Source organism: Hetaerina americana, unplaced genomic scaffold (assembly GCF_022747635.1).
Source record: "Hetaerina americana unplaced genomic scaffold, ioHetAmer1.1.p SCAF_18, whole genome shotgun sequence".
Lineage (NCBI taxonomy): Eukaryota > Metazoa > Arthropoda > Insecta > Odonata > Calopterygidae > Hetaerina > Hetaerina americana.
Window position 1 is genome coordinate 3,384,369 of NW_027286741.1, and position 26,558 is coordinate 3,410,926.

Genomic DNA, 26,558 nt, shown 5'->3' on the forward strand with positions numbered 1-26,558 from the left:
AGCGCCACACGGTGGTTATTCCGGGAACTTTTTGATCAAGGTAGTATGTCCACTGATTTTGTGTGTTAGATCAGCTATGCTGTCACATGGATCTCACTTTTCAATGAATTTACTTTTCATTTATATGGATCATTTTATTCTTTTGTGGCTTTTTCATTGGAGATATTTTTGCAAGGGTAATGAAACTTAGTCCACAAAAATTACAAATGATACAGGGTCCGCACAATAAGTACTGAAACTGGTTCCAAAAATCAAAATTTATTGCAGTTATCATTACAATTACTTAATAATCTTCCAAATACATTCCTCCTGCATCGATACACCTGTAGTTTGCCACTGGTCAAAAGCCTGCTGGAAGTCGGTTTCCAGGATACTGTTGAAAGCCTTCGTCGCCGCCGCTTGAACTGCCTTGATGGAGTGAAATCGATATCCTTTAAGCTCCTTTTGAGCTATCCTTGGAGGTAATAGCGTTGTCGAGAAAATCTTCATCTTCATGGATGCAGTCCAAAATTTCTTGCGAAATTTCCACCCGCGACAGTTTTTGTTCCTCGCTCAAGACTTATGGCACCAGCTTCACGCACACTTTCCTCATCGCAAGATCCTCTGTTAGAATAGTGTGGAAGGTTCCTACTCCAAGGCCAGTCTCCTTACTGATAAGGGCGATGGTTAAATGCCTGTGAGAGTCCAAAACTACTACTGCTAGCAGAATGAGTTCTAAACACCAACTGAAACAGCAGTTGCAAAATTATCCAGGAAATTTCCCTTTGCTCCTCACTTGTTTCAGGAAACTTCACTTGTTTAGAGAGTCATTTTCAGGCAGAATATTTATATTCGTTATGCAAATTACTTGCTATACGTGGTTCTCATTGAGTGAGGTCCTTTGGTATTTAGTGTTTATTATCCATCATTGAGTTAATGCAGCATTTTCCATACTTTCATTTTTTCTTTTATATATTTTTTCCACTGAGGTATATCTACATCTACTTAATACCCCGCAAGCCGCCGCAAGGGCATGTGGCGGGGGGATATGTTGAATGGCATTCATTAATCCACACTGTTTGTCAGTTTTAACAATCCAAAATCAATGAAATAATTAACAGGAACAATATTATTTTGATAATAAAGAGATTGAATAATATAAACTAAGTTGAAATAAAGAAAATTAAGATATTTAATTTTTTAAATTTGAAGTGATAAATTAGATTTGATTAATTATACGAGGTCTGTCCAATAAATACGCAAACTGAGGCCATAAAAACCTTAGTTTGGAAAATTTAGTCCACATTGATTTTTTACCCTTCAAAGTACTCTCCATTCATTACTAGGCACTTATTCCATCTTGTTTTCCATCTCGTTTGAAGCACCCTTGGAAGTCCTTGGCAGTTTGGCTTTTTAGTTTTCTCATTGTTTTTTGCTTTATTGTGTCCACATGTTCCCAGTGATGTCCCCTCATCATATTTTTGTATTTTGGGAGAAAAGGGTAAAGTCGCAGGGGGGGGGGGGGGGGGCGAGATCTGGCGAATAAGGAGGATGATCAAGGATCAAGGTGATTGAATTATTTGCCAGAAACAGGCGAACAATCAATGCTGAATGAATGTGCAGGTGCATTGTCATGGTGAAGGATCCATCCATAATGTTCAGTTAAAGTAGTGTGCACTGTTGATTTTCCTAAATTCATTTCATCAGCTATCATTCGGACAGTTTTTCAACGATCGGTAAGAAGGACAAGGGACTGCACACAATCAATTGTTGTCGTCAGCACAGGTGGTTGAAGGTTGTCCCCACCTTGCGTCGTCTGTGGCGTCTTGTCGGCCATCTTTAGAAAGCTTATTCCACTTGAAAACAGATGTGTTCTTCAGAGCATTATCACTGTAAACAGCTGTCAACATTTCAGTAATTTCTTGATAACTTTTACCACATTTACCCAAAAACTTGATGTTGATTTGTTGCTCCGTGATTTCGCCGGTTCCCATGTATATTTCGCCACCAGATTGCACTAGTTCGCACATTTATTTCACAGACCACTTAGTATTTAGTCAACTATCTTTGAGTCTTTCATCCATACCTTTTGTCATCAGTTTTCACCTCTTGCGTAAATGTTAATGTTATGTCCATGTTAGTTTTCCAGAAAATTTGTCTGAAACCCTATTTCCTAGAGGATGCCTCCAATGTAACATCACATGGTGGAAAAATGGGCTGAAATGCATCATGTGTGTATGGGCACCCGCTTTCAAACTGGGATAATCCAATCTCCATAGTAATGGTATAATGAAAGTACTTGTGGCCTTTTTATTTTAATGTGGAAGTTGTTGAACTGGGCGATTTATGATTTTAGGCTTGCTGTCGCTGAAGCTGACCAGAATGGAAGGGAAGAAATTTGAAACTCTGTGTGAGTCTACTGTTGAGAACTGCCTGCCCATTGGCAGTTGGCACCACCTGGCCATCAATGTGAAGGACTATATGCAGAGGAGGAAGAGCGTCATTGAGGTGGGTGCCATCGCATTGCCCTCGCACCCACTTTGCTGATGCAATTCTATTCCCATGTCTTGCATTTAAGGCAAGGAATGAAAGTGTTGATATTGTCATTCTTAAACTGCATCATACATCGGCAGGGCAAGATTTGAGCTGTTGACAATTTAATTCAGTGTTGTTGGCTTCTTTTTTGTTTTCATAGCAGACATATTAAAAATATATCTACCCTTTTCAAAAATATGTATGTATTTATGTATTAATGTATGTATGTATGTATGTATGTATGTATGTATGTATGTATGTATGTTTGCATGTAAGTATGTATGTGTGTGTGTGTGTGTGTGTATTTCGAAAGCACAAAATGGCCAAAGTCAATGCATGTGTTTATTCAACTTAGAAATGCAGTTATTCTGATTTTTCACATGCTAGCACTGAAGAGGTTTTCCACTGATAGAAATTATGGTTGTGAGTTTTTTTCATGCATGATATTTTAGCTTTTAGAGATCATGCAAGGCCTTTTTCCTTGAACAGATTAATTTTAAAAATTTAGCATTTTGCTTGGAATACATTTCTTAAAAAATTAATTAAGGTACCTCATTGCTTCAAATAATGTTACATATTGTAGTATTAAGTGCTTGGAACTAAGGAGCAGGTTAATGTAATGTGGGGTGTCAGGTTTTTTCTGGTTAGACTAAGCTAAGAAATGTAGTGATAATCGGTCTGTATTCACATAAATCCTACCTTAAATGGTAGACTATCAATAGTAATAATAATATAGTAATACCTCCATAGTTGAGTAAAAAATAAGAATAATATATTTATTTGTCCAGCAGACACAGTGTTCAGTATTGAGAATACATGGCAGGTGTATTGGACACGTCAGTGGGATACGGATCACATTATTCCCGAATAGAAATAGAAATAAAGATACTATATGCCAGGAAACCGATGTACATTTAAGTTTACATAAAAATTCATTTATATTATAATAACACTCATCAACCAGATATGCAAATAGATTCTTGTTGAATGGTGAAATTCTTTTCTCATTGTTTAAATGGTTAGGCAGGTTGTTAAACATTTTTGTGCCCATTGATGTTGGTCCTTAAGCTGCCATAGACAGGTTTGATGTTTTCACATTTTATCTTTACATTTTCTGGTATGTGACAGTGATAACTATTATTCATTGTTAAGTCACTCCTGTTTTTCTCAGCAAAAGTCACTGCGTGGTAGATGTATATACTCAAGATACAGTTAATAATGCCAAATAGTTAAAAAGAGCCTTATCGTGCATTGTGGATGATAAGGTTGCTTACAATTTTCTCTGAACTAAAAATGCTTGATTTAATGACGATGATGTTCCTCAGATTACAGTTTCATAACATGCCAATTCCATACCAATCACAATTTCATGCCAGCTTAAAATTTTAGAATTTTCTGAGTACATTGCTAAAGAAAAATGCATTGAAATTTCAGCAATTGAATTTTGGTAAATACCAGGGGAAATACTTATGTAGCTGTTTTTACAGACTCCCGATTAGAAATTTAGATTAATTTTTGATCAACTGTTAAAATTCATCATAAGAAAGAACAAAAACTGCATTATCTATGGTGATCTTAACATTGATATTATACCTCAAAGCAAAGTTTTGCTCAAACTTAGGCACCTGTTAGAATTTTATGGTTAAATATATTTGATAAACTTGCCTGGATGGCAAACCAAAACCACGGCTACCAATATTGATTATATAATCATCAATTGGCTGACAAAGTTGATGTTTCTGCAGTTGATCAAATTCTATCTGACCACTGTGCTCAATCGGTGGTAGGGAACTGCTTAAACTACGGCAAACCTAAGCGTTTATAAAATTTTTTACACCAAAGAAAAAATTGGATTGTCTGTGATATACTATCAAATGTGTCTTGGGTTGATTTGTATAAGTTAACATGTGTGCTTGAAAAGTACTCATTCTTGCTTGGATATATTAAACTTGCATTTGAGAGCCGTTTCCCAAAAAAACTTACTGTCCCAAAAAAGGCTAGTAGAACATTTTGGTTAAAAAATGAAGTTAAAGCAGCTGGCCAAAAACTCTAGTTAATTAGGATAAATTGATTGAAGGGGGTTTTCATCCCTGATGATGACTACAAGGAGGACAAGAAAGAATATGCTACCATTCCAAAAAATTTAAAAAAAGCTAATTTTAATGGTTTTTTTTGCAAATATCCAAAATAAACCAAGAGCTATGTGGGATATTGTAAACTGGGAAACTGAAAGAAACAGCGTGGAAAGTTTAGAAAGCTTCAGGCTAAAAAATGAATATGGTATAAATAAATTTGTATCAGCATAGCCATTGCCTTATTAGGGTAATACTTCTCAATGTTCAATGTACAGTTTCCTATGCTCCACCATGACCTTCTCATCACATTAAGCCTGCTCTTCTGGACTAGACTCTTCTTGAAGGCTTGTGGAGTTTTTTAATAGTAAACAAGCAGGGGTTTAACAATCAAATCACCTCTTGCATTTGCACATAGTAGCAGCTTGAGATGGTCTTTTATTGGTTTGTTGCCTGGTAATGCATTCTCTTCTTTTATATATGTTCGTTGTGGCATCATCTGCCATGAGAGATCCATCTCATCACAATTTAATAACTTTTGCAGTGTGTAACCCTCAGAATCTACAAGCTTCTTGAAGTCACTAATGAAGTTTCTGCTTCCCACTTTTTCATTTTCAAATCCACCATTTTATGTGTGAAAAATTCATTTATCATTTTCCAGTAAATGTAATGATGTTTGTACACATCATTTCATGTTCACTCATTTCACATTAGCCAAATTTGGATTGAAGGGAAATTTCATATCTGTTATGGAAAATCTTTTTGCCACAGGGATTGTTAATTTGCACAATATATTGCAAGGCCTTAATTTCATGTTCTCTGCTGATAAAGTAGGTAACAGATGATAGTAATTCTCGTTACACATTTTGTTTGCTTGTTCTGGCGAGTTTTAACCCCTCCAGCCGGTATAGGTATTTAAATGCTTGGGCCCCAATCGTGGTATTTAATTTTTCTAAAATCTCTCCCTCTTACAGCATTGTTGAAAATAATTATCATCTTTTTAAATATTTATTCTAAAATTTTAAAAAATTACCTTTTGTTAAATTGCTTAATATATTTGGTAAAAATATTTACGTTATATTTTATATTTTCACTTTTTCGTTATTCTTTAAGTTTCGAACCTCCGTTCTTAAAGTTCAGTTTTGCGTGGTATAATTTGTAACAATCCTCCAAACATAGGCCTGCATTGCAATTGGGGCACCAATACACTGTATCCCTCCTTTTACCTCGTGCCGAGAACACCTGACATCTTCTTTGGGGCCTGGACTTCACCCCGTTCGGTGGTATCTTTTCAGTGAAGTGCCTCTCGACCAAACGTCCTCACTTGAACTTGCACCATCACGTCCAATACCCACTTCTCTTTCTCCGTCCAGGTGTTCTACTTAATTCTCTATATTATCTTCACTCAAAAAAAGCTTATCCCTCTTGGAATCCATTACGGGGGTTATATACAAGGCTTTTTTACGTCTCTTTCTCAAGAAAGAAATCTAACACCTGAGACTATAGAAGCTGGTGAGGCCTTTTGCCCTCGCAAATGTCATGAGGAAACAAAAAGAAAGAGTGATACAGGAATGGTTCCAGAGAAATTAGCAAGGGAGTTCATATCAAGCAATAAAGACGAACAGAAGGTGAGGTCAAAGGGAAAATGCAAAGAACTTGCGTATCTTATAAAGACGGACTTGATGGATTTGAAAAAAATTCAAAACCGAGAGAGCGGAGTGGGGCATACAGTGTCTGTGGGTAAGGCTTGCTGACTGGGACGGATCATGTACTGAGAACTGCCCTGAGGGGTTAAAACATGTCATGAATAGTATAATTTCATATTGCTTTCCGCGGTTAATTGTTTCATTCTTTAAAATTTTGATGGACAAACCTAATCTTTCTGTGTGATGATATTTACACGATTTTCAGACTCCTAATTGTACTCTTAATTTACCTTTGAGTGAGAGTGCTGCCTCTGTGTATTACCTTTAGCTCTGATGGAGCACTAGCTCTTCTCATTGAATGCATATTCTGTGACAGGTCACCCTCTTCATCAATGGCTGCCGGGAGGTCAAAGTCCTGATGACCTTCAGCGGACTCGTGATGCGTAGGGTGGTGCCCACTTGCCTGCTCCTTGGCCACCAGATGGCCAAGGTCTCCAAGAATTCCACTGGCAGCTCGTGGTTCTTTGGCAGCCTTGTGCTCTTCCGTGGCGCTGTCTTCACAAAGGAGAAGGCACTTTGCCTGATGGGGATGGGCCCCAACTTCACCCACCTGACAGACTGTGATGCTGAGAGGTGCCATCCCAACTTCTCCCCTCTCCTTACCCTGGGCAGTGTGCTCTCCGTGGGCATTGACTGGGACTCTCTCTTTGAAGGTGGTGGGGGCTCGAACCTCAAGCTGCTCCAGGACAATCTCCTCCTCACGTACTCCGCTGAAAATCCTACGTTTGTCAACGTGTACCCTCTGATTGTCACCAGTCCTGGAGGTGAGAGGTCTTATTGCTCACTGGTATCTCGGGTTAATGTGGCATCTTGGGTTGGGGTGGAAAACATTCCTTTGGGAGTCCATCTTGATAACAGCAATTATATCACTGGTGGTTTCTCAGTCTTGTCTCTGTAATGAGTGAATATTAATGTACTAACATGGAGAGATGCGTTATTTTTTATTCTAGGAAGTGTGCTTTTAAATTTCAGCTGAAGCTGTGGTGATCAATTTAGTTGAAAGTTCTTAGCAATCTCAATATGCAGTAAAACCTTTTTATTGTAAAATTGAAGCTCCTGAAAAATTTGGGTTTCGAAATATTGTGTTTTAAAATAACTAACGTAGATATGAGTTAATATTTGGCAGGATAAAATCAGGATGCCATTCGAGCTAGTATATCTATCTAGACTTCACCATCCCATGATAACCTTTCTCGTCAATGGAACCGTCTTTGCCTATTTTGGAGCAGGTTCACTCTTTGTAGTCCACTGTTTCTACTGTTCTTTCACCTTGGGAGTGAAGTGGTGGGTGCAAGTTTCATCCAAAGTTATGAATCGATAATGCAAAAAATTATTATCACAAAAAATGCAGTTTTTGGCTGCCCTGAACACTTGTCATCAGCCAAGCTGGTGTGGCCACGTATCAATTCAGCTGCGCAAATTTCATGGCCGTAAATGATGCTGTAGAGTCCCCACACACAGCTTCCCACTCGTCTTTGATTTATATAGAACCTTCAAAAACAAATATTGTATTTTCCCATCAATAATGTGCACCTTATGTATAATGCATACCCAGAACTTGGTATTTATTTATCATGAATTGGTTTAGATACCACATGCCCAGAGCTTCATAGTTACCTTGAATGCGTATAGATTCTGTACATCTGTGTATATGTACATATATATGCGTGTAAATATTATATATGCACGTAAATATTATTATTATTATAATTAGGTAATCTAATTATAATACCTAATTGTAATTAGGTATTATAATAGGTAAAGGTATAATTAGGTAGGTTTAAGGTAGGTTTTTGGATAGACATAATTACTAATTTAATAATTTGTGACCCCTAGCAAAACACAACATTCTACTTTACAGCAGGTCCCTCTTCAGCTCTGAGTACTTTCTTCCTCCCTTCATCCCGTCCAACATCCCTTTCCTCGTTTGCCTAGCATTCTCCCCTCATTCACAGTCTTCAACATCCCGCTGCTGGTAAATACCTTCATCAACTTTTCCTACCTCCATAGGATTGCTCCCAGCAAACCCCTCTCTTTGCCCACCATACCAAGCACTTCCTCATTTGTTTTCTTCTCTCTCCATTTTACCTTCTCCATTCTTCTCCACACCCACATTTCAAAAGCCTCCAATCTACGTCTATCCTCCTGCTTCAATGACCACGTTTCCGCGACGTACATAGCTACGCTCCATATCAAAGTTTTTACGAGTCTTTTCTTAACATCCTTACTCAATGTCCCCGTCATCAACTCCCTCCTCCTTGTGAAAGCCTCTTTGCCTAGCGCAATTCTTCTCCTTACGTCCCTACGACTTTGACCGTGTTGGTCCAAAACACTTCCGAGGCACGTAAACTGTTCTACCTGCTATAGTTTTTGCCCTCCTATTTTAATGTTTAGCTTAGCCTTTTTCTTTCTAGAAAATCGCATAATCTTTTTTTATTAATATTGTTTCTCATCCCATACCTGTCGCACTGAATTTCCAATTCACACAGCAATGCTTGCAACCCCTTGGCTGACTGACAAACTAAAGCTTGGTCATCAGCAAACCTAACTGATTTTACATATTCCCCACCCACTTTCATTCCTACCTCCAGCTCTTCCCATGCCTCTTTAGTTATTTCCTCTGCATACAGGTTGAACAGCAACGGTGATAATGGGTAACCCTGCCTTACACCTCTTCCTAACAATGCCCAACCGCACTCCCCGCGTTCCCCACTAGTACCTGTGCAGTCTTAGACATGTACAGGTTGCGGATTAGCCTCCTTTCCCTCCAATCTATTCCTATTTTCTTCAGTATACTCATTAGGTTTTCCCAATTCACTCTGTCAAATGCTTTTTCGAAATCTACGAAACAGGCAAATACCTCCTGGTTGTGTTCTATATTCCTCTCGATTAATAATCTCATTTCTGCAATGGCATCACGCGTACCTCTTCCCTTCCTAAACCCAAACTGATCATCCCCCAAGTAATCATTTGCCCTACTCTGTATCCTTTTGTTTATTATCCTGAGAACAACTTTAGCTGCATGGGATATCAAACTTATCGTCCTGTAGTCTTCACATGATGTAGCCTTTACCTTTTTTGAAATAGGAACTAAAACTGATCTCACAAAGTCTTCCGGCCAGATTTCTTCTTCATAGATTCTACGAATCAGCCCATATAGCCTCTTCCTCCCACATTCTCCTAAACATTTCAGTAGATCCGCAGGAACGTTATCCACCCCTACGGCCTTTTTCAGTTTCATCTCCCTTAATGCCATTTCTATCTCAATGTCGAGTATGCCTGGACCTAAGCTATCTTCCTCTACGTCATGTTCCTTTTCTATGTCTAACTTTGTTGGCCTAAGTTCTTAACCATACGTATTAGAATATGTTTCTTCTTTTTCTCATGGATTTATGAGATGAAATCTCATTAATACTGTGACGTACTGAATGTCATTAATGTACTGTAACAGTAGCAAATGTGTATAAAATAAAATGCAATTAGAAAGGCATGCTTCCAGACCAATTTATTTTTGTGAGACTCCTCTTTAAATTATTGTGTACATTGGTCTGTAAATGTTTAGATTTTTTCAATTTTCATTACATAACGCGCATCATCATTTTTTTTCAATCATCTGAACATTTTTGTATAGAAAATACACATGCTATTGATGGGAAAATAAGTTACTTAATGACAGCTAGTTACTCAATTTTTTCCATTTTTGCCAAAACCATCACAGCTGCTCACTCAAACAAAAGTGAAACAACCACTGGTGTGTCCAAAATGGCTAAAATTGTGTAGAGTACCTTTCAACGCATGCGCAAACACATTCCCTGACTTTTGTTGAAGAGTGCTGCCATCTTCATGTTGAGGTCTGACACTTTTGGGACTAGCTGCATATCACTGGGTGGAAATGGCTGCCGCAGGCCTGTAACCCTTGAAGAGTTTGCTTGGATGCATGCGAGTGTTAGTCGTACCCTATTCTCATCCCTTTGTGGTCGTCCCTTCTAATCTAGGGGTTGTGAGCTCGCTGTTTCCTGGGCAACCTGGATTCCGGGTGGTCACCATGGACCAACGTGCCAGTCAACAGCTCCCGCTTGGTCTACACCCTTTATGCCTTTCCACCCCCAATCTGCAGCAGTACCGTGGTCTGGTGGCAGCAGCTTCTTCCCTTGGTGGTGTACACCTCCTTCTTTTCCTGTTTGCCAGGGTACGTATACATATGTATGCTCCATTCATTGCAAGAGTATCTTTTATTTGAGATTGGTTCAAGTTTGTGACATTCAAGCCATCAGGCCCTATCAATGAAACAAATTTGTTGTTTAGGACTGACTTCACTGATGTCAGTGGGCTTTCAAAGCAAAGAGGGATGATCCACATGAAATTTCACCAAGTCCTATCCCATAAACGTGTCCCTAGTCTGACTGAAAACACTTTGGGGAAAAATGAGAAGTATGAGGGCATTGGCATGGAGAAGGGTGAGCAAAGGGACTGCAGGAAATTAGTTGCCATCCTTTTTCATGTTATGGTGGAATATCGACGTAATGAAAGGCCAGAGTTGTGTCAATGTTAAAAGAGTTCTAGTTGTAGCCAGTGGTGTTTAGTAATCATTTATTGGCTTATTCTGATGACTTTTCAGCATATTGCAGTTGTCATTATGGGTGTGTCATATTGTCGGGCCAAAGAAAGAAATCGAAAGCAAAGTCACTTGAGTGGACAAGAGGATATAGCTATTATTGAGGCATAGTCTCAGTGGTGAGCATGACATCTGATGCCATCCAATGTTGGGAACCTGAATGGTGGTGCATGATGGTTCCTGCCACAAGTGAGCACCCTGGTTAGGCATAAGGGGGGAAAGGTTTGGTGGCCCAAGAGGGGATTAACTATTATATGAAATGTCCCTGTAAAATTTGTATCATTGCACTTTTCATATTGTTTAAACAGGATGTAGTTGTAATTATTTAGTCCTTTGTAATTATCTAAACCATCCGAATTGATAACATTATGGTCTTCTTGGAGATTTAATTAATTTCTTTATTGTTAACCTCTTGGTATAAATCTGTTGAGTTAAAGCATATTATTATTTTAAACTGTATGGAACATTATGATAAATTATGAGTTCTTAAAATTCATGATGAGTTGTTTCATCTTCAGAATTTTGTTGACTGCGTAATGAAACCGGTCGTTTTAAATAAAAATCAGTGAAACTGACAAGTTATAATTTTCCACAATTCAGAAAAGCACTGATAATTGTATTTGAATGTCACCAGTTCTCTATTTAGTTTCCCCAAATCAAGCCTTAAAATTTCTGAAAAAGTCTTTTTTTTTTGAAAGGAACTGATTTCTGAAATAAAGAGGACATTTTTCTTTGCTAATCCAACATTATGATTATGTCGCATATTCTTGGGTTGGATAAACTGGATGAAGGTATGGATAAACTTTATTTTGGGATGTGTGAGTGACCAAGTCTAGGAATATGCTTGTAGATTGTTTGCATACAAAGTATTATACTTACTTAGTATGTAAATAAGGTAGATTCCCGGTGCAAGCATGCTGTGACGTACATTCACATCAGGAAGAAATTATTCGTGATACTTTTTATGCAAACATTGTAGCTGGTATTAAACACCTTTTCCGAATTCTGATTTTACTAACATAATCAATTCATAAAGGGAGTCAATAATGACGAGAAATTTTTCAAGAGATTTTTGCTTTGAGAAAACAGTACGATTCTTTGGATTAATGCATGACGAAGAGTGGTAATTATGAATCGGGAATAGTTTTCTCTGTGTTCCTCACTTTACTCAATGCTTCCATGGTAGACGGTGGAGGTGAGTGCGGATGAAGAGAGCCAGGCCAAGGCCCTCTTCCTCCTCTTGGACCTCGTGCGCTGTGATGGAGACTTTTACTCACAGTTTGTGAACAATGAGTTTACAAAACTCATCGTCAGAGTCCTCTCATCTTCACTTTGCAAGGCAGGAAATCATATGCTGAAGGTAAGAGGCATTTACAGATATTTTGAGTATTTCAAAGAGTTTCTATTTTTATTTTTTCATTAATAAATTCCTAATGAAAATGCATTATTGAAACATTGAGTATAATTCTTATGTTCTAAAAAATGTTTATTCAATAAAACCTTGTTTGTTCCAAATTCAAGCTCCTGAAAAATTTGGGTTTCCAAATATCCTATTTTAAAATAACTAACGTAGAAAAGAGTCAATATTTGGTAGGGTAAAATCAGGATGTGGTTCTGGCTACGCATTAGAATCCGTTTCAAATGGTCGATCACTCTGCTTTGTGAACTGCAGTGCAATTTTCTTTCATTTTCAGTCACGCGATGTGAGTCAGTCCTCTGTTGAGTCGACGTGACACTAGGACTTTTCTATTTCCTCTTGGCATTCTCCAAGATATCGAATGCAACTCATATTTATCCCTTACATTATCTAACTTGAATACTTCATTGCTAACTCTTGTCTTCTCTACTTACTTCATTATCTAACATTATAAATATTTTCTTAACATTCTTGCTCAACATGCCTGTCATATATTCCCTCTTTCTTGTTAAAGCTTTTTTGTGTAACTCAATTCTTCTTCTAATGCCCCGATTGCATCTTTGGCCATTTTCATCCAAAATGATTTCAAGATTGATGAAATGTTCCACCTGGGCTAGTATTTAACTTCCAATTTTAACATTTAGCGTAGCCATCGAAATTGTTCAAAACTTTTACGCTTTCAATGCAATAATTTCAAAGTGCAAAAATCATTCCTCTTTGAGTGCTGTGAAGTAACTAGATGTTATGATGAAATACCATCCATACGATATCACAGGTGTTTGTAGCTGTGCATGTTGCACCTCAGTCGGAAAGGTTAAAGCTAAATTTTAAACAATAGGGTGTTTGCCTTTGACGAATTCAAACGAACTGACGGTGATGCTGTGACAGTAACTTTTAATTGAGTCATCCGCTAATGTGGATTGCAATGCAACCTTTGGAGTCTAAAATTTTGGAGTGTAAGAGGATCTCGGGTTGCTTAACTGGCTAAACCACTCAGCTTGATATCAAAGGATCTGGGTTCAAATCCTGGTCATGTAGAATTTTTTGCAATTTGAGATTGTAGCATTATGAAGTGCATTAGCTGATGACTATGTTAAAGGTTACTATATTCTGCATCTCCCACAGTTTCTTTGAACCCTTTGTTTTGTTTACATTGATTCCCATCACATACTTACGGGTATGACACTGCTTTTCTAATGTGCTAAGCAATTATTTTAATCCCTTGACTGACTGACAAACTAGAGCTTGGTCATCAACAAACCTAACTGATTTTACGAATCCCCCACCCCCTTTCATTCCTATCTCCAGTTCTTCCCATGCCTCGTTAATCATTTCCTCCACATATAGGTTGAACAGCAACGGTGAGAATGGTCAACTCTGCCTTACACCCCTTCCTAACACTGCCCATCTGGACTCCCTGTTCCCCACTAGTACCTGTGCAGTCTGAGACATGTACAGGTTGCAGATTAGCCTTCTTTCCCTCCAATCTATTCCTATTTTCTGCGGAATACTCATTAGTTTTTCCCAACTCACTCTATCAAATGCTTTTTTGAAATCTACGAAACAGGCAAATACCTCCTGATTGTGTTCTATATTTCTCTCGATTAATAATCTCATTACTGCAATGGCATGGTACCTCTCCCCTTTCTAAACCCAAACTGATCATCCCCTAAATAATCATTTGCCCTACTCTCTATCCTTTTGTTTACGATCCTAAGAACAACTTTAGATGCATGGGATATCAAACTAATTGTCCTGTAGTCCTCACATGACGTGGCCTTTATCTTTTTTTGGAATTAGGCACTAATACCGATCTCTCAAAGTCTGCCATTAAAATCCCTCCCTCACATATGCTACAAATTAGTCCATAAAGACTTTTTATCCTATTTTTTCCTAAACCATTAAAGGAAATCCATGGGAATATTGTTTACCCCAGCAGCCTTAATTGATTTCAAATCCCTTAACACTCTGTCTGGCAATCAACTGTTTATGGACTGAAAACATCCTTGTCTATGTCATACCTCTTTCTATGTCTAAACTCTCTGGCCAGTACTCTATTGATTCTCTTTCTATTCTTTCTATCTCTCATGATTCAATTGATGTTCCTTCCATATCTTTTGCGATATAAATGGATAACTTTCCTGACTTCTCGATAGGCCTTTCATCTTTCTTTGCAGTGCACCTTCTGCATCTTGCCTTTGTGTGCTCTCCATGTCCTTGCACTGCTCTACCTCCGCAATGCTCCCTTCATCATTATAGTTTTTCTGCCTCATTTATTATTTCTCTCTTTCAACTTCTTCCTCATTATTCTCTCTTTACATTCCTGCCAATACTTCTCTATCTTCCTAATAATCTCATATGTAATCCATGGCTTTTATTATTCTTTTCCTATTTACTCTTCTAATAGTATGTTGCAGCTTCCATGTATCTCTTTTTTAAATGCTTCCATCTTTCTTTGGCTATACTCATCTCTCATCCTTATTCATAAATTTTTCCACTGCCTCCTGGGACTCCTTCCTTTTCATCCCTGTTAATGCCTGTACATCCTTTCCTCATTCATCTTCTGTTTGTTCTCCTCTTGAACCTAATGTTACACTTCATGAGCACCTTATAATAATCTGAATGCACTTTAACTCCTGGAAAACAGGATAAAATGTCCTATTCTTATATCTGTGCCTTAAGTTAATATTGTTATTACATTGGGGTCTAAGAAAATATCTCTGCCATTTGATGCCACTAATTACATTTTTTGAAACACTCTACAACATATGTTTAGAAAACATTTATTCATATTCCTTCCTCAAATGAACAGCAAATTATAAAATCAAGTATCCCAAACGTTACATATTATGATGCCAATGGCATTAATAATAATATTTAACATGCATTTTGGCTCAATGCCAATCATTTTTTTACTCCCCTGATGCTCAATGATCTCCCCTGATTGGCTGGTGCCAGCCATCAGGGAGATCTCAACCAAACCCATGTGCCAAGTCGATATCTCTAGTTGTGGTTTGGTTGAATGCATTTGAATAATCACTAAAAGGAAAGAAAAATTGCAACCCCATACAATCCCCCGTTTCAATTACTGTGAAAACAGGGCATGAATGTGATCCATCGTGCTACAAATGATTTCCATATTGGCATTCTTGATTCAGCATAAGTTCATGTCTGTTGCACTGTTGCAATGACCATGGCATAATAAACATATAACTGCTCTCAATGACAAGGGCTTATCGTGTTCTGAGGCCGTCCTAAATTTCCTTCAATCATACAGATTCAAAAATTTTCCTGGAGGGAGCAGCACATCACTGAGCTCACACTCAGTTGACATTGCCTTCTATTGCCAAACCAATATACTACCTTGATCAAAAAGTTCCCGGAATAACCACCGTGTGGCGCTCCCATCGTTCCGATTTGAGTTCTGTTTTTTTTGTTAAATTGGTACATCTGTTGTTGATATTCCCTTTAAATCTTAGTGTCATAACTTGACATTTGCAAAAGTTACGTAGCCAAGAGTACATCTATCTCTGTGTGTGTTGGCGATTTTTTACAATTGCAGAAATGGATTTAAATTTGCAACAACGAACTTGTATTAAATTTTGCGTAAAAAACGGATTTAGTGGCGCACGGACGTTGGAAATGTTGGAAAAGTGTTTCGGCAATGATTCTCTAAAAAAACGGTCGTTTACCAGTGGCACGAGCGGTTCAGAAGTGGTCGTGAGTCAATCGAAGATGATGAACGCAGTGGCAGACCATCGACATCGAAAGTCGGTGAAAAAATTGATAAAGTAAAAGAAATGTTGGTCAATAACCGCAAATTAACCATCAGAGAAATAGCGGAGGACTTGAACATTGCCTATGGATCCGCCCAAGACATTGTGGTTAATGATTTGGGTTTCCGTCGTGTAGCAGCAAAGTTGGTGCCAAAATACCTCAATTTCATGCAAAAAAGAGACCGTGTTGACGTCGCAAAAGACATGATTTGCGAGGCTGAATCCGATCCCACATTCATCAAAAGGATCATTACTGGAGACGAGAAGTGGGTTTATGAGTACGACACGCAATCCAGACATCAGGCAAGTGAATGGCGTTCACCAAATGAGCCGAGACCAAAAAAACCACGTCGTTTTCAGTCAAAAAAGAAGGCAATGCTGACGGTTTTCATGGATTACAACGGTGTAGTGCATCATGAATTTTTGCCAGAAGGCCAGACAGTAAACAAAGAGTATTATTTGGGCGTTATGAGATGTTTGCGTGAAGCAATTCGCCGAAAGAGACCAGAAATGTGGGCAGAAAACTCGTGGATTTTGCACCATGATAACGCACCGTCGCACAGTGCTATCATTATTCGTAATTTTTTGACGAAAAATGCAACAAATACCATCCAACAGCCACCGAATTCACCTGATTTGGCTCCCTGTGACTTCTTTCTGTTCAATCGAGTTAAAAAACCATTACGGGGAACGCGTTTTAGCAGCCGAGAGGAAGTAATGGAAAAATCGCAGGAAGCACTGATGGACATACCGAAAACCGAATATAAAAAATGTTTCGAGGATTGGATCAAGCGCTGGCATAAGTGTGTTGCAGTCGATGGGGATTACTTTGAAGGGGACAATATAGATTTAGATGAATAAACTTGTATTTTTAATTTTCTGAATAAATTCCGGGAAATTTTTGTTCAAGGTAGTATGTAAACTATGCCAATTCCAGCTTCAACTGGTACCCGTCCTCTGGTATCTGGTATCCAAATTCTCGTTTGAAGTGCATTTGACTCTTTTTATTTCCAAAGGATTAAGCCTCCTGTCTTGTTTATAAGATCGTTAAATTCTGAGACGCTTAGGACTGGGCTCCGTCTGCAGATGGAGTAAGTGGTGCTGTGAGGGAGAGGTTATCTTCCCTCTCTTTCTCTCAGCAAAAGGGTGAAGGTTTACATGGACAGATATAAACCTGATGCCTATGCCAATTGTGGTACTTTGCTATCCCATCAGGTGCTGTTGGATGCGAGCTGTGACAAGTCTGTGCTTCATCACCACTCCGCTACGGGCGAGTTCCGCATAGTGACTCAGTCGAATGCCATCATCACCCAGCCAGGCCTCCTCTTGGTGGTCATGCAAGCGTGGAGGGGATGGAAACGGCATGATGGTACCACTCGGAGGGACGGCAAGGGCGAGGGTGGATGCAGAGTGGGGTGTTCACCAGGGGCTGAAGATACCGGACTGGGGCTGTTCTTTGGAATATTGCTGATCCTTCTGCGAGATGACCATCCGCACAGGGAGTTCAATGCCAGTCAGCTTAATCGCGTAGGCATGGTTGAAGCAACATTGCTGTTTTGTAAGGTAAGAAAGAAATATGGCGTGATGCATTAAAGGAGTGGGTGATGGTTATTGATTGATTATTTAGCATTTTATGTAAAATCTTTATGCTGTTACGGATGAATGTAGAGTTAGTTTTGAATTTCATTAAGCTGAATGCATGTTTTCCTAATTCAACTGTAATGGGGACTCATCGGTGGAACATATGCCTGAGAATTGCAACAAGGGATTCTGTACATTGTGTAAGCTCGTAAGTTTCCATCACTCTTTAACTGCCTCTGTGCTTGGCTGCTGGAATGGCCATCATGGATTCACTTTTTGGCAGTACTTGGACCCCTCCATTCAATTTTTTAAATGCCTAGGTTTCAAACTCCATCCACACAATTTCCATGTGGCAATTATGTGCTCATCATCCATTATAGTAGTCCATCTCTCATTAATGGTTACCACTGAAAAGATTCCATTCATTTTGAAGACAGTGGTGGTAAGCATTGAGAAAATTGTTATTATACAAGAGTAGGCTGAAAAGTAATGCACGCATGCTTATAGCAAACAAAAACAAATAGCCAGATCGGATAAAAAATTCATTAAAGTGCAATTCTTAAGTTTCAAAATCATATACATTTATTTTTCAACATAGTCACCATTAAGGCTAACACATTTCTCCCGACAAGTAAAAAGATTTTTTCATTCCGTCACTGATAAACTCTGTCGACTTTTCTCGAATCCACTTGACTTGACTGCTGCCTTCACCTCATCATCCGAGGTGTAATGATTATCCTTAAGGTGTCTCTTGAGTTGAGGAAAAAAATTGGGGGAATGAGGAGGGTGTGGAATCGGTTCAAATTTCAGGTTTCGCAGAGCCTCTCCGGTTGCGCACGAGGTGTGTGGACGAGCGTAGTCATGTTGCAAGATTATTGGCGCCAGGCTGCTGTCTTCAACATAACAAACTTCTTCCTTGGATATTCCAATGTGGGTTGCGATAAGCTTTTGATTGATTTGTCGGTTTGCGATGTTTATCGTCTGTGGCAGTGATCGGACGTCCGCTGCGTGTTTCATCAACAATTATGGCTTTTCCAGGCTCGCAACCATGCAATTTTACTACCCATCAATTTACAGTAGACCTATTCACAGCATCGTCACCATAAACAGCCTTTAAACGACTATGAATCTCAGTAGGAGTCACTTTTTCAGCAGTTAAAAATTCGATAACAGCATGCTGTATAACTCGCGTTGACATAGCACTAGAACACTCCATACTTCTGCTTCTCCAAATATCCTGGATGAGTGAAACGACCTCAAACCTGTTCATGCATGTTGAGGGGGAATGTTTCTTCCACATGCTATACCATGAGTGGTTCCAAAGGTCATTTTGTTTGTGGTCTACAAGGGTGTGTGCGTTAGTTTTCAGCCTACCCTCATATTGTGATTTTGAACAAACCAACCAGTGCCATAGCAGTAAATGTATTAATCTAGGAACGGTAGATCACAACATATCTGAAAGGAGATGAAATCCCTGCTATGGAGAGGAAATGTAAAGGAAGACTGTGAAGAGGAAATGTGAAGGGGGAATGGGATGGATTAATGAAAACATGCAAATGCAGTAGGGGATCCCAAGGTCCATTTAGGTGTAGCCGCATGGAACTGGAAACAGTTGAACCAATGAGGTCCACATCGAGAGGCCGGCAAAAAGCAATGTACCGTATTTCTTTGAATCTAAGACCCCTGCAAATTTAAGACACACAAATTTTAACACCCTAAAACAAAAAAAAAGTTAACAGGCGATTCTAAGACGCAGCATATTTTAGGCTCAGACAGGTGTTGGCTCTCAGGGATCCCCTGGTTTAGAGTCAAGTGGCGATCCGTGTTTCATGGGATTAGCTGGAATTAGTGAGTGATCGTTTCCCGGAATTGGGGTAGGGCATTTGAAGCCGTTGAAAACATGTACAAAGGAAGGGAAAAGGGTGAGAATATTTTCCGTAATACTTCCCAAGTGGGTTTCGCGATGATTTTTGTTGGTCAGGGAAATGTTGGGCTCTAGGGTATTTGGTTAGATAGCTTCCTGAGAGGAGGGCAATCAAGCATGGGTAAAGAACCAAGACCTGGTGTGTGTGGGCGAGAATCATACACCATGAAGTTCAAAAGGCAAGTTGTCTTGTTTGCCAAAGAAAATGGGAGCAGAAGAGCAGCTGCCAGATTTGGTGCAAACGAGTGCCGTGTAAGACAATGGTATCAGAAAAAGACCGCTATTTTTGTATGCAAGTCTTTACGAAAGAAGTTCACTGGGCCAAAACATGAAAGATTCCCTGAAGTCGACGCAGTAGTGTTGGACACAAGGTGGAAAGGTGGACTTTTTGTGAGCTATGACCTACTGCGTCAGGAAGCCAACTAGAAAGCAAGATCTTTGGGAATCCCTCGCAAACAATTTTGGGCCAGTCAAGGATGGGCAGAAATTCAACAATTTTTCAGAAGCTCCTGGTGGACTTTGAGCACAAATTAGTGTCTTACCAAAAGCACGCACTTGATCTTCGAAAGAAATTGAATTTCATGCTCGGGCAGATGGCTACTGCAGACAAGATGGCAATTCACTTTGAGATGATGTCAAAAAACACATTGGGGGTCAAAGAAGTTCTTCTGAAGACAGCGGGGCATGAAAAACTACAAGCGACAGTGATGTTGGCCGCTACATCTGTTGGTCACAAGTTTCTGCCACATCTCATCTTAAACAAACAGAAAAGTGATCCAAAAAGGAGAGGTGTTCCCCAAAGATGTCATTGTTCAGGTCCAAGAAAAAGGCTTGATGGCAGAATAATTGATGTGGGGATGCAGACCAGGTGCCTGTTTGAATCACCCCTCTATGCTTGTACTGGGCTCTTCTCGTCAGGGGCCATCTTACCAATTCCATACGAGATAAAATCAGAAGGATAAAGTCAAAACTTGTGGTCATTCCTGTGGGAATGGCATCTGTTTTGGAACTGATGGATGTTGGTGTTAAGAAGCTATTCAAGGACCTATTTTGAGAACAGTGCATTTCATGGTTGTCTGCATCTGCGTGTGAGTTAACGGCTACTGGAAAAATCAAACGAGCTTCTCCTAACAAAGTCACACAATGGGTTTCTGTGACTTGGGGAAGACTTTCTGAGGAAGAAGTCATGAAGACTTTCAAGGAATGCTGTATCAGCAAAAAGATGGATGGCACAGAAGATGATGTCCTTAAGGTGGATGATGTTGAACGTGACGTCTTTGCTGATGAGGATGATTAAAGTGCATGTGTTTTCAATGCTCGTTGGTTATAACTCGTTTTGTTGCTTCCTCCAGCTTCGCAACATGCATTCACGTGCTCCTTTTTGTCTGTTCAGATGCTGAGTGGGAGCGAAGTGATTCATCCCACACAGCAGATGAAGAAGTCAACCATTAAGGGGGTTAACTATTAATGCCTCAAAACGATCAAATTGAAGCAACCCAAACGATGACATTACCTTGTGCCAACTTTTTCGTTGCTGTGGTTTTACTAAAGTTCCTTTTACAATCGATTACTAAGACATCCCTTTCATTTTCATTATGCCTCCTTGTAATAAGCCTACATGTATGCTGGCACAGTGGTGCGACGTTTGGGAGTAATACTGTGCAATTGTGCAGGTGGCATGTAGTCTCTCACCCATTCTTACATCCAAACTTAACCTGCGAATCTAAGATGCCTGTGAATCTAAGATGCGCCCCGATTTTCAAGGGGAAGAATTACTAAAAAAGGTGGGTCTTAGATTCGAATAAATCTGGTACTTAACCTGACACATGAATTCAATCTCTTCATGTCATAGATTGAGCAACCTCGAGAAAAATTAAATGACATTTCATAGGTACTGAAGGCATTTTTAAAATTAAAGTCTTATGAGTTTTCATTATTATTTGGAATAATTTATTAATTGGAAATAAAAGAAAGATCAGCTCTTAATCCAAACAGTCTTTAACAACAGCTGTTACTTACTCTTTTGCTCCGTAATAATGTTTGTGACATACCAGAAAATGATATGTTTGAAGAACAATCATTCGATTGCTCATTTTTCAGTTGTCGGTAAACTTAAATCAGATAGTTTCAAAGCCAGATAATTTTTATTTGCATTTAGTGCCCCCATACTCTTCTAACACGTTTTAGTCATCACAGGAAATGCTGACACTATAAACATGATTGGTTATTAACCTCCTCATATGTGCATGGACTCTCTAGTCGTTATAACTAAATAAAATAGGAGATTGTGAGGTGATAAAAGTACTTTTGCAGTTCATTTTGAACTGTATGACCATTTATATCAAATTAAATATTTGTAAACAATATATTATTGTTTATTAACACTATCATGATTATTGTCAGTAATCTACTGGTTAAGGTTGATTTTTGATGGCCCCAAGCTGCCAATCAGTGCAGTGACAATCCCCTTGTCTCTCTTTACAAAATTCAATCCCATATCTAATTTTACCAGAGGCCCCTCTTCAATTCTGCAAGACCAAAATTCTGCCTTCTAACAGAGTCTATCTCCCAGGAATGGCATTGAGCACCACTTAAAAGTATTTTTACACTGCATCAGGGTTGTACTCATTGTTGGTGGCTATATCAACAATTGTCTTAAGTTCTATATTGACATTTTGGGGGAAAGAAGATTGTGTAGGAGGTGGGTGGAATCGTTGTGAATTATGTGTTCTGTACAGGTGGGTTTTCAGTAAATTGAGAACTCAAATACCATGGTGTGGTTTTGTGTAATTTAAAATCCATCAAAACAGTATGCAGAAGTGTTTGGGTGTTGGCAGTTACTCTGGTTGGTGCATTGACTAATGGTTTCAGATTATATGATTGAATATAAGGTCTGGAGTCCTGTTTCCACTCATGTCCACCCATCAACCAATTGCAATTAAAATTGCCATTGAAAATGACTGTTGGTTGATTAAAATGGTTAGTCACTGAGAATGACAAGTTGCCCAGTTTTTCTTGGAGTCTTAAGAAACTCCCAAGTGGAGAATTGTATGCCAAGAACACCACAATGTTTTTGTCTGAAAATGAGCACTTTATGGCAGAGCATTCAAATGTTAGCTCTTCATTGAGATGTTGAGATACGTGTGACATATTGCCGAACACAAAAGAACTCAAAGCATAAATAATCTCGGCGCCATGATGGTGATTCTTCCGACAATTTTTATCACCCACAACATAACTGAGAATCATTATATTTATGTTTATGTGCTTACTATTGCTAATCAGGTGTGATATTTCACTATGTTCAACTTTTTCTTTCTAGTTCAGCAAACTTATGATTTAAACATTGAATATTTATCACCAAAATTTTAAAATAGAGTCATTTGATTCTCAATTCATCCTTGCAACATGAGAAGTTGAACCAGGTACAGAATTAATTTCGGAGCCAATTTTTGCCGAGCTGGCTTGCAAGAATGCAATTTGGCAAAAATATTTTTGTGTTGGATAGCTGGGCTTCTCAAAGAATGTACTTGGTTGCCCTCAGTGGATATGTGGAAAGACGAGTAATTACCCATAGTTGCCAGCTGTTCAGTTTCCACCACACCTGAGAATCTTCCTTTGAGGTATTCAGCAATACCTGTTGCAGTTGTATCCTTGGAAAATCACGACATGTGCTAGCTGCTCATCCTTTGGAACACCAGTGAGATTGCAGCTTCCAGGCTCACTAATGCATGCAGATCCTTCAATCGGCTTCCTTCTTCGGCGACGTTGGGGCAGAACTTCTATGAAATAGTCATGATCAGGGGGATAAGGGAGCACTTTCAGCTTCACTACAGATTTTATCACGTATACTTGCATTGTTTTGATTGGAAGTTGCATTTTGATTAAAATTGCGACGACTTGCATGGAATGTGTTTGCTCTACCACTCCTCATATTGTAAGCATATCCTTCTCAATGAGAAGGAAGCATTGTAGACACTCTAGAGGCTGCGTTATTGATGTTTTCCTTGTTGCCGATATCCCCTGGAGTTAGTGCTTCCTTAGATGTACCAGCCTTAATGTTGGCACTCTTTAAAGTTGAGAGTTGATGGTTCTTTAATCGCAGTATTGGGCACCTTGTCGGTTTCACTTGGGGATTTGTGCGTAGCATGTTTGATTTTTCCTGCAAAAGTAACATTTTTTCATTTTTGATGGTAATAGATTCCCAATTACTTTTTAAGACTTCAGTTCATTCTTTAAGTACTCTATGTCAGCAGATGTCGTCAATCCCTCAGTCTATGTTAATCACCTGGAAAAACATTTTCAGTAAATTTTTCGGTCTTCAAATTAGGCTTTTAATGATACTTCTCCTAGCCTTGTACATTTAGTGTGAAATATTTCCTGACACTGGTCACAGTTTGTAATTTGTGATTAGTTTCCATTGAATTACAGCAAGGAGCCACAGTTTCTTGTACTATGTTCAGGTGCCATGTTGTGCAATATACATGAGTTTTCCATTGATTTTATTCCTAGGCTGTCTATTTTCATTTGAGCAAGTTTTAATTTTGGTCTTTTGCTGAATGTACAAATGAAGTACAAAAAATTAGCTTGGCATGATTATTTACAAGGGTTGTATAAAAGGTATGAAGTGACTCGGCACAAGTACAAAATTCAGCAAATGATTGAACAGCAGTGTGCCATTAGATTTTGTATTGGACTAGGGAAATTGGGTACTGAGATGTTGGGCATGATTTGCTAAGTGTTCAAGGATGAAAGCATGTCACCAACTGCGGGCATAGGCAAACTATTGGCATTGAAAAGATGACAGTCCATACCATTGTAACTGAAAATTTGGTGGATGCGAAAGATCTGCGCTAAACTCATCCCAAAAGTTTTGATAGATGGCCGAGAGCAGAGTCAAGTGTGTCTGCTAGTGAAGACCTTCTGCAAAGGCATCGTGATGGTTCCTCAACCCCCTTACTCTCCCGACTTGGCACCAGCGGACTATTTTCTATTCCCTAAAGTGAAACCTACCTCAAAGTACACCACCATGGGACCCTAAGTGTCCTCCAAGAAACTTGCAGGTATACCCTCAAAGACATTCTGGGATATGCCCATCAGGAAGCCTACCATTCCTGCCGCTAAAAGCCGCTGGCAAAAGTGTTTCGATGTCCAAGGATCCAGGTGTGGTAGTGGTGGAGTCCGTGGGAAGTGTTGCGAGTGGTGATTGATTTCCCCCTGGCCTTAATTGACGACGTGTCTTTGCAGGAGCGCTTCCTCCTCGACGACGATGCCCCCCTCAGCCTGGGCCCCCCTCCCGTCTGTTGCTCACTCGTCGAGGTGATACACGCCCTCATGGGGGCACCCCCTGACTTCTCTCACATTGTGGCGCTTGCTGACTTCCTCATCCTGGTGCACAGGGCCAGTGCCACCTTTGTGTCACACGCTCGCTCCTCCTTCTACTTCTTGCTGTCACCCACAGCACCGCTGCCGCAGACCATGGCCACTGCCGGCACCCCTCGGGTGGCTGGCAATCCTTCTGGTGTAAATGCAGGTGAGTTTGATGGTGGAGGAGGGAGTGGAAGGGGCGGGAGGATGTGAGCCGAATTGAGTGCATTTGAAAACTCATGACATTTATTCAGTTCTACTGATTAGTACCTACCTAATTGCTTACATGCGAGGTCTATCCAATAGATATGTGAACTGGTGCAATCTGGCAGCCATGATGCGGACTATAGCCCCGCCCACCAGTGGCGCTAGTTGCCTGAGACCCAATGAACAGCCGTCTGTGCTTGGTGGATCGTCGAGCTGTGCGTATGGTGCCTGTTACGATAGTTTCTGCTGTCCTTGTTTTTACTGTTTGTCAAAAATGGAAATTGACGAAATCATGGAGAAACGAATCAACATGAATTTTTTACCTAAAGTACGGTAAACGTTATCAAGAAATTACTGACATGTTGACTGCTGTCTATGGTGATAATGCTGCGAAGAAAACCTCTGTTTCCAAGTGGATTGAATCAAAGCAAAAAATCAAGAAAAAGCCGATTAAAAATCAATGTCATGATCCTGGATTTCTTTGATGTCGAAGGTGTTGTTCATCATGGATGTCTTCCTGAAGGACAAACAGAAAATTCTGAGTTCTGCTTTACAATTCTCAAGCGTTTGAAAGATCATGCCAGTCGTGTGCGACCAAATTTGACTCAAGGCGATCCTTCATAATGACAATGCACGTACACATTCAGCATTGATTGTTCGCTAGTTTCTGGTAAAAAATTCAATCACCTTCATCCTTGATCATCCTCCTTTTCTGCCAGATCTTACCCTGCAACTTTTCCTATTCCCAAAATGCAAAAATGCGATGAGGGGACATCACTGGGAACATGTGGACACAGTAAAGCAAGAAACGACAAGACAACTAAAAAGCCTAACTGCGGAGGACTTCCCAAGGGTGCTTTACTCAACACTGGAAAAGAAGATGGAATAAGAACGTAGCAACAACGAATGGAGAGTACTTTGAAGGGGACAAAATGGATGCAGACTAAATTTTGCAAAATAAAGTTTTCTGGCCTCAGTTCACATATTTATTGGACAGACCTCGTATTTTGATTAAGAGAGATCTCCGACTATCAGGGTTTTTTAAATTCAACAGTTTCACTGGTTTTTCTCCAGTAATGTAGGAAAATTTCCATTCTCATGTCAGGGGTACTAATGAAGCTGTCTTATTTAAATTTATGCTATTTATATAGTCAACTATGGGTGCGGCAAGTTATGACCTATCAAACAATTTGTCTATGGGTTAATCCCTTTCCAAATGCCCACTTGGTGAATTGTATATTTTGTTTAGATGCCAGCTTACTATTGGGCCGGCAGGGTCATTACCAAATTAATTCCAGGTAATAAAATTTGAGAAGTCTGTGTGTGGAGGGGCTCTGTGGCCATATATATATATATTACAATTTACCGTGTGAGTGTTC

At 39.4% G+C, this 26,558-nt stretch overlaps 1 protein-coding gene across 3 annotated transcripts in view; it reads left to right on the plus strand.

The window, feature by feature from the left end:
- The window catches only part of mv (lysosomal-trafficking regulator mauve), a 187,632-nt gene that overhangs the window by 51,924 nt on the left and 109,150 nt on the right, over positions 1–26,558 (plus strand). For all 3 annotated transcript variants that reach the window (XM_071584371.1, XM_071584373.1, XM_071584372.1), the window contains exons 14-19: positions 2,336–2,487; positions 6,609–7,056; positions 10,288–10,481; positions 12,094–12,267; positions 17,316–17,663; positions 24,853–25,138. In XM_071584371.1, coding sequence (XP_071440472.1) covers positions 2,336–2,487; positions 6,609–7,056; positions 10,288–10,481; positions 12,094–12,267; positions 17,316–17,663; positions 24,853–25,138 — 1,602 coding nt within the window. The remainder of the gene's footprint in view (positions 1–2,335; positions 2,488–6,608; positions 7,057–10,287; positions 10,482–12,093; positions 12,268–17,315; positions 17,664–24,852; positions 25,139–26,558) is intronic.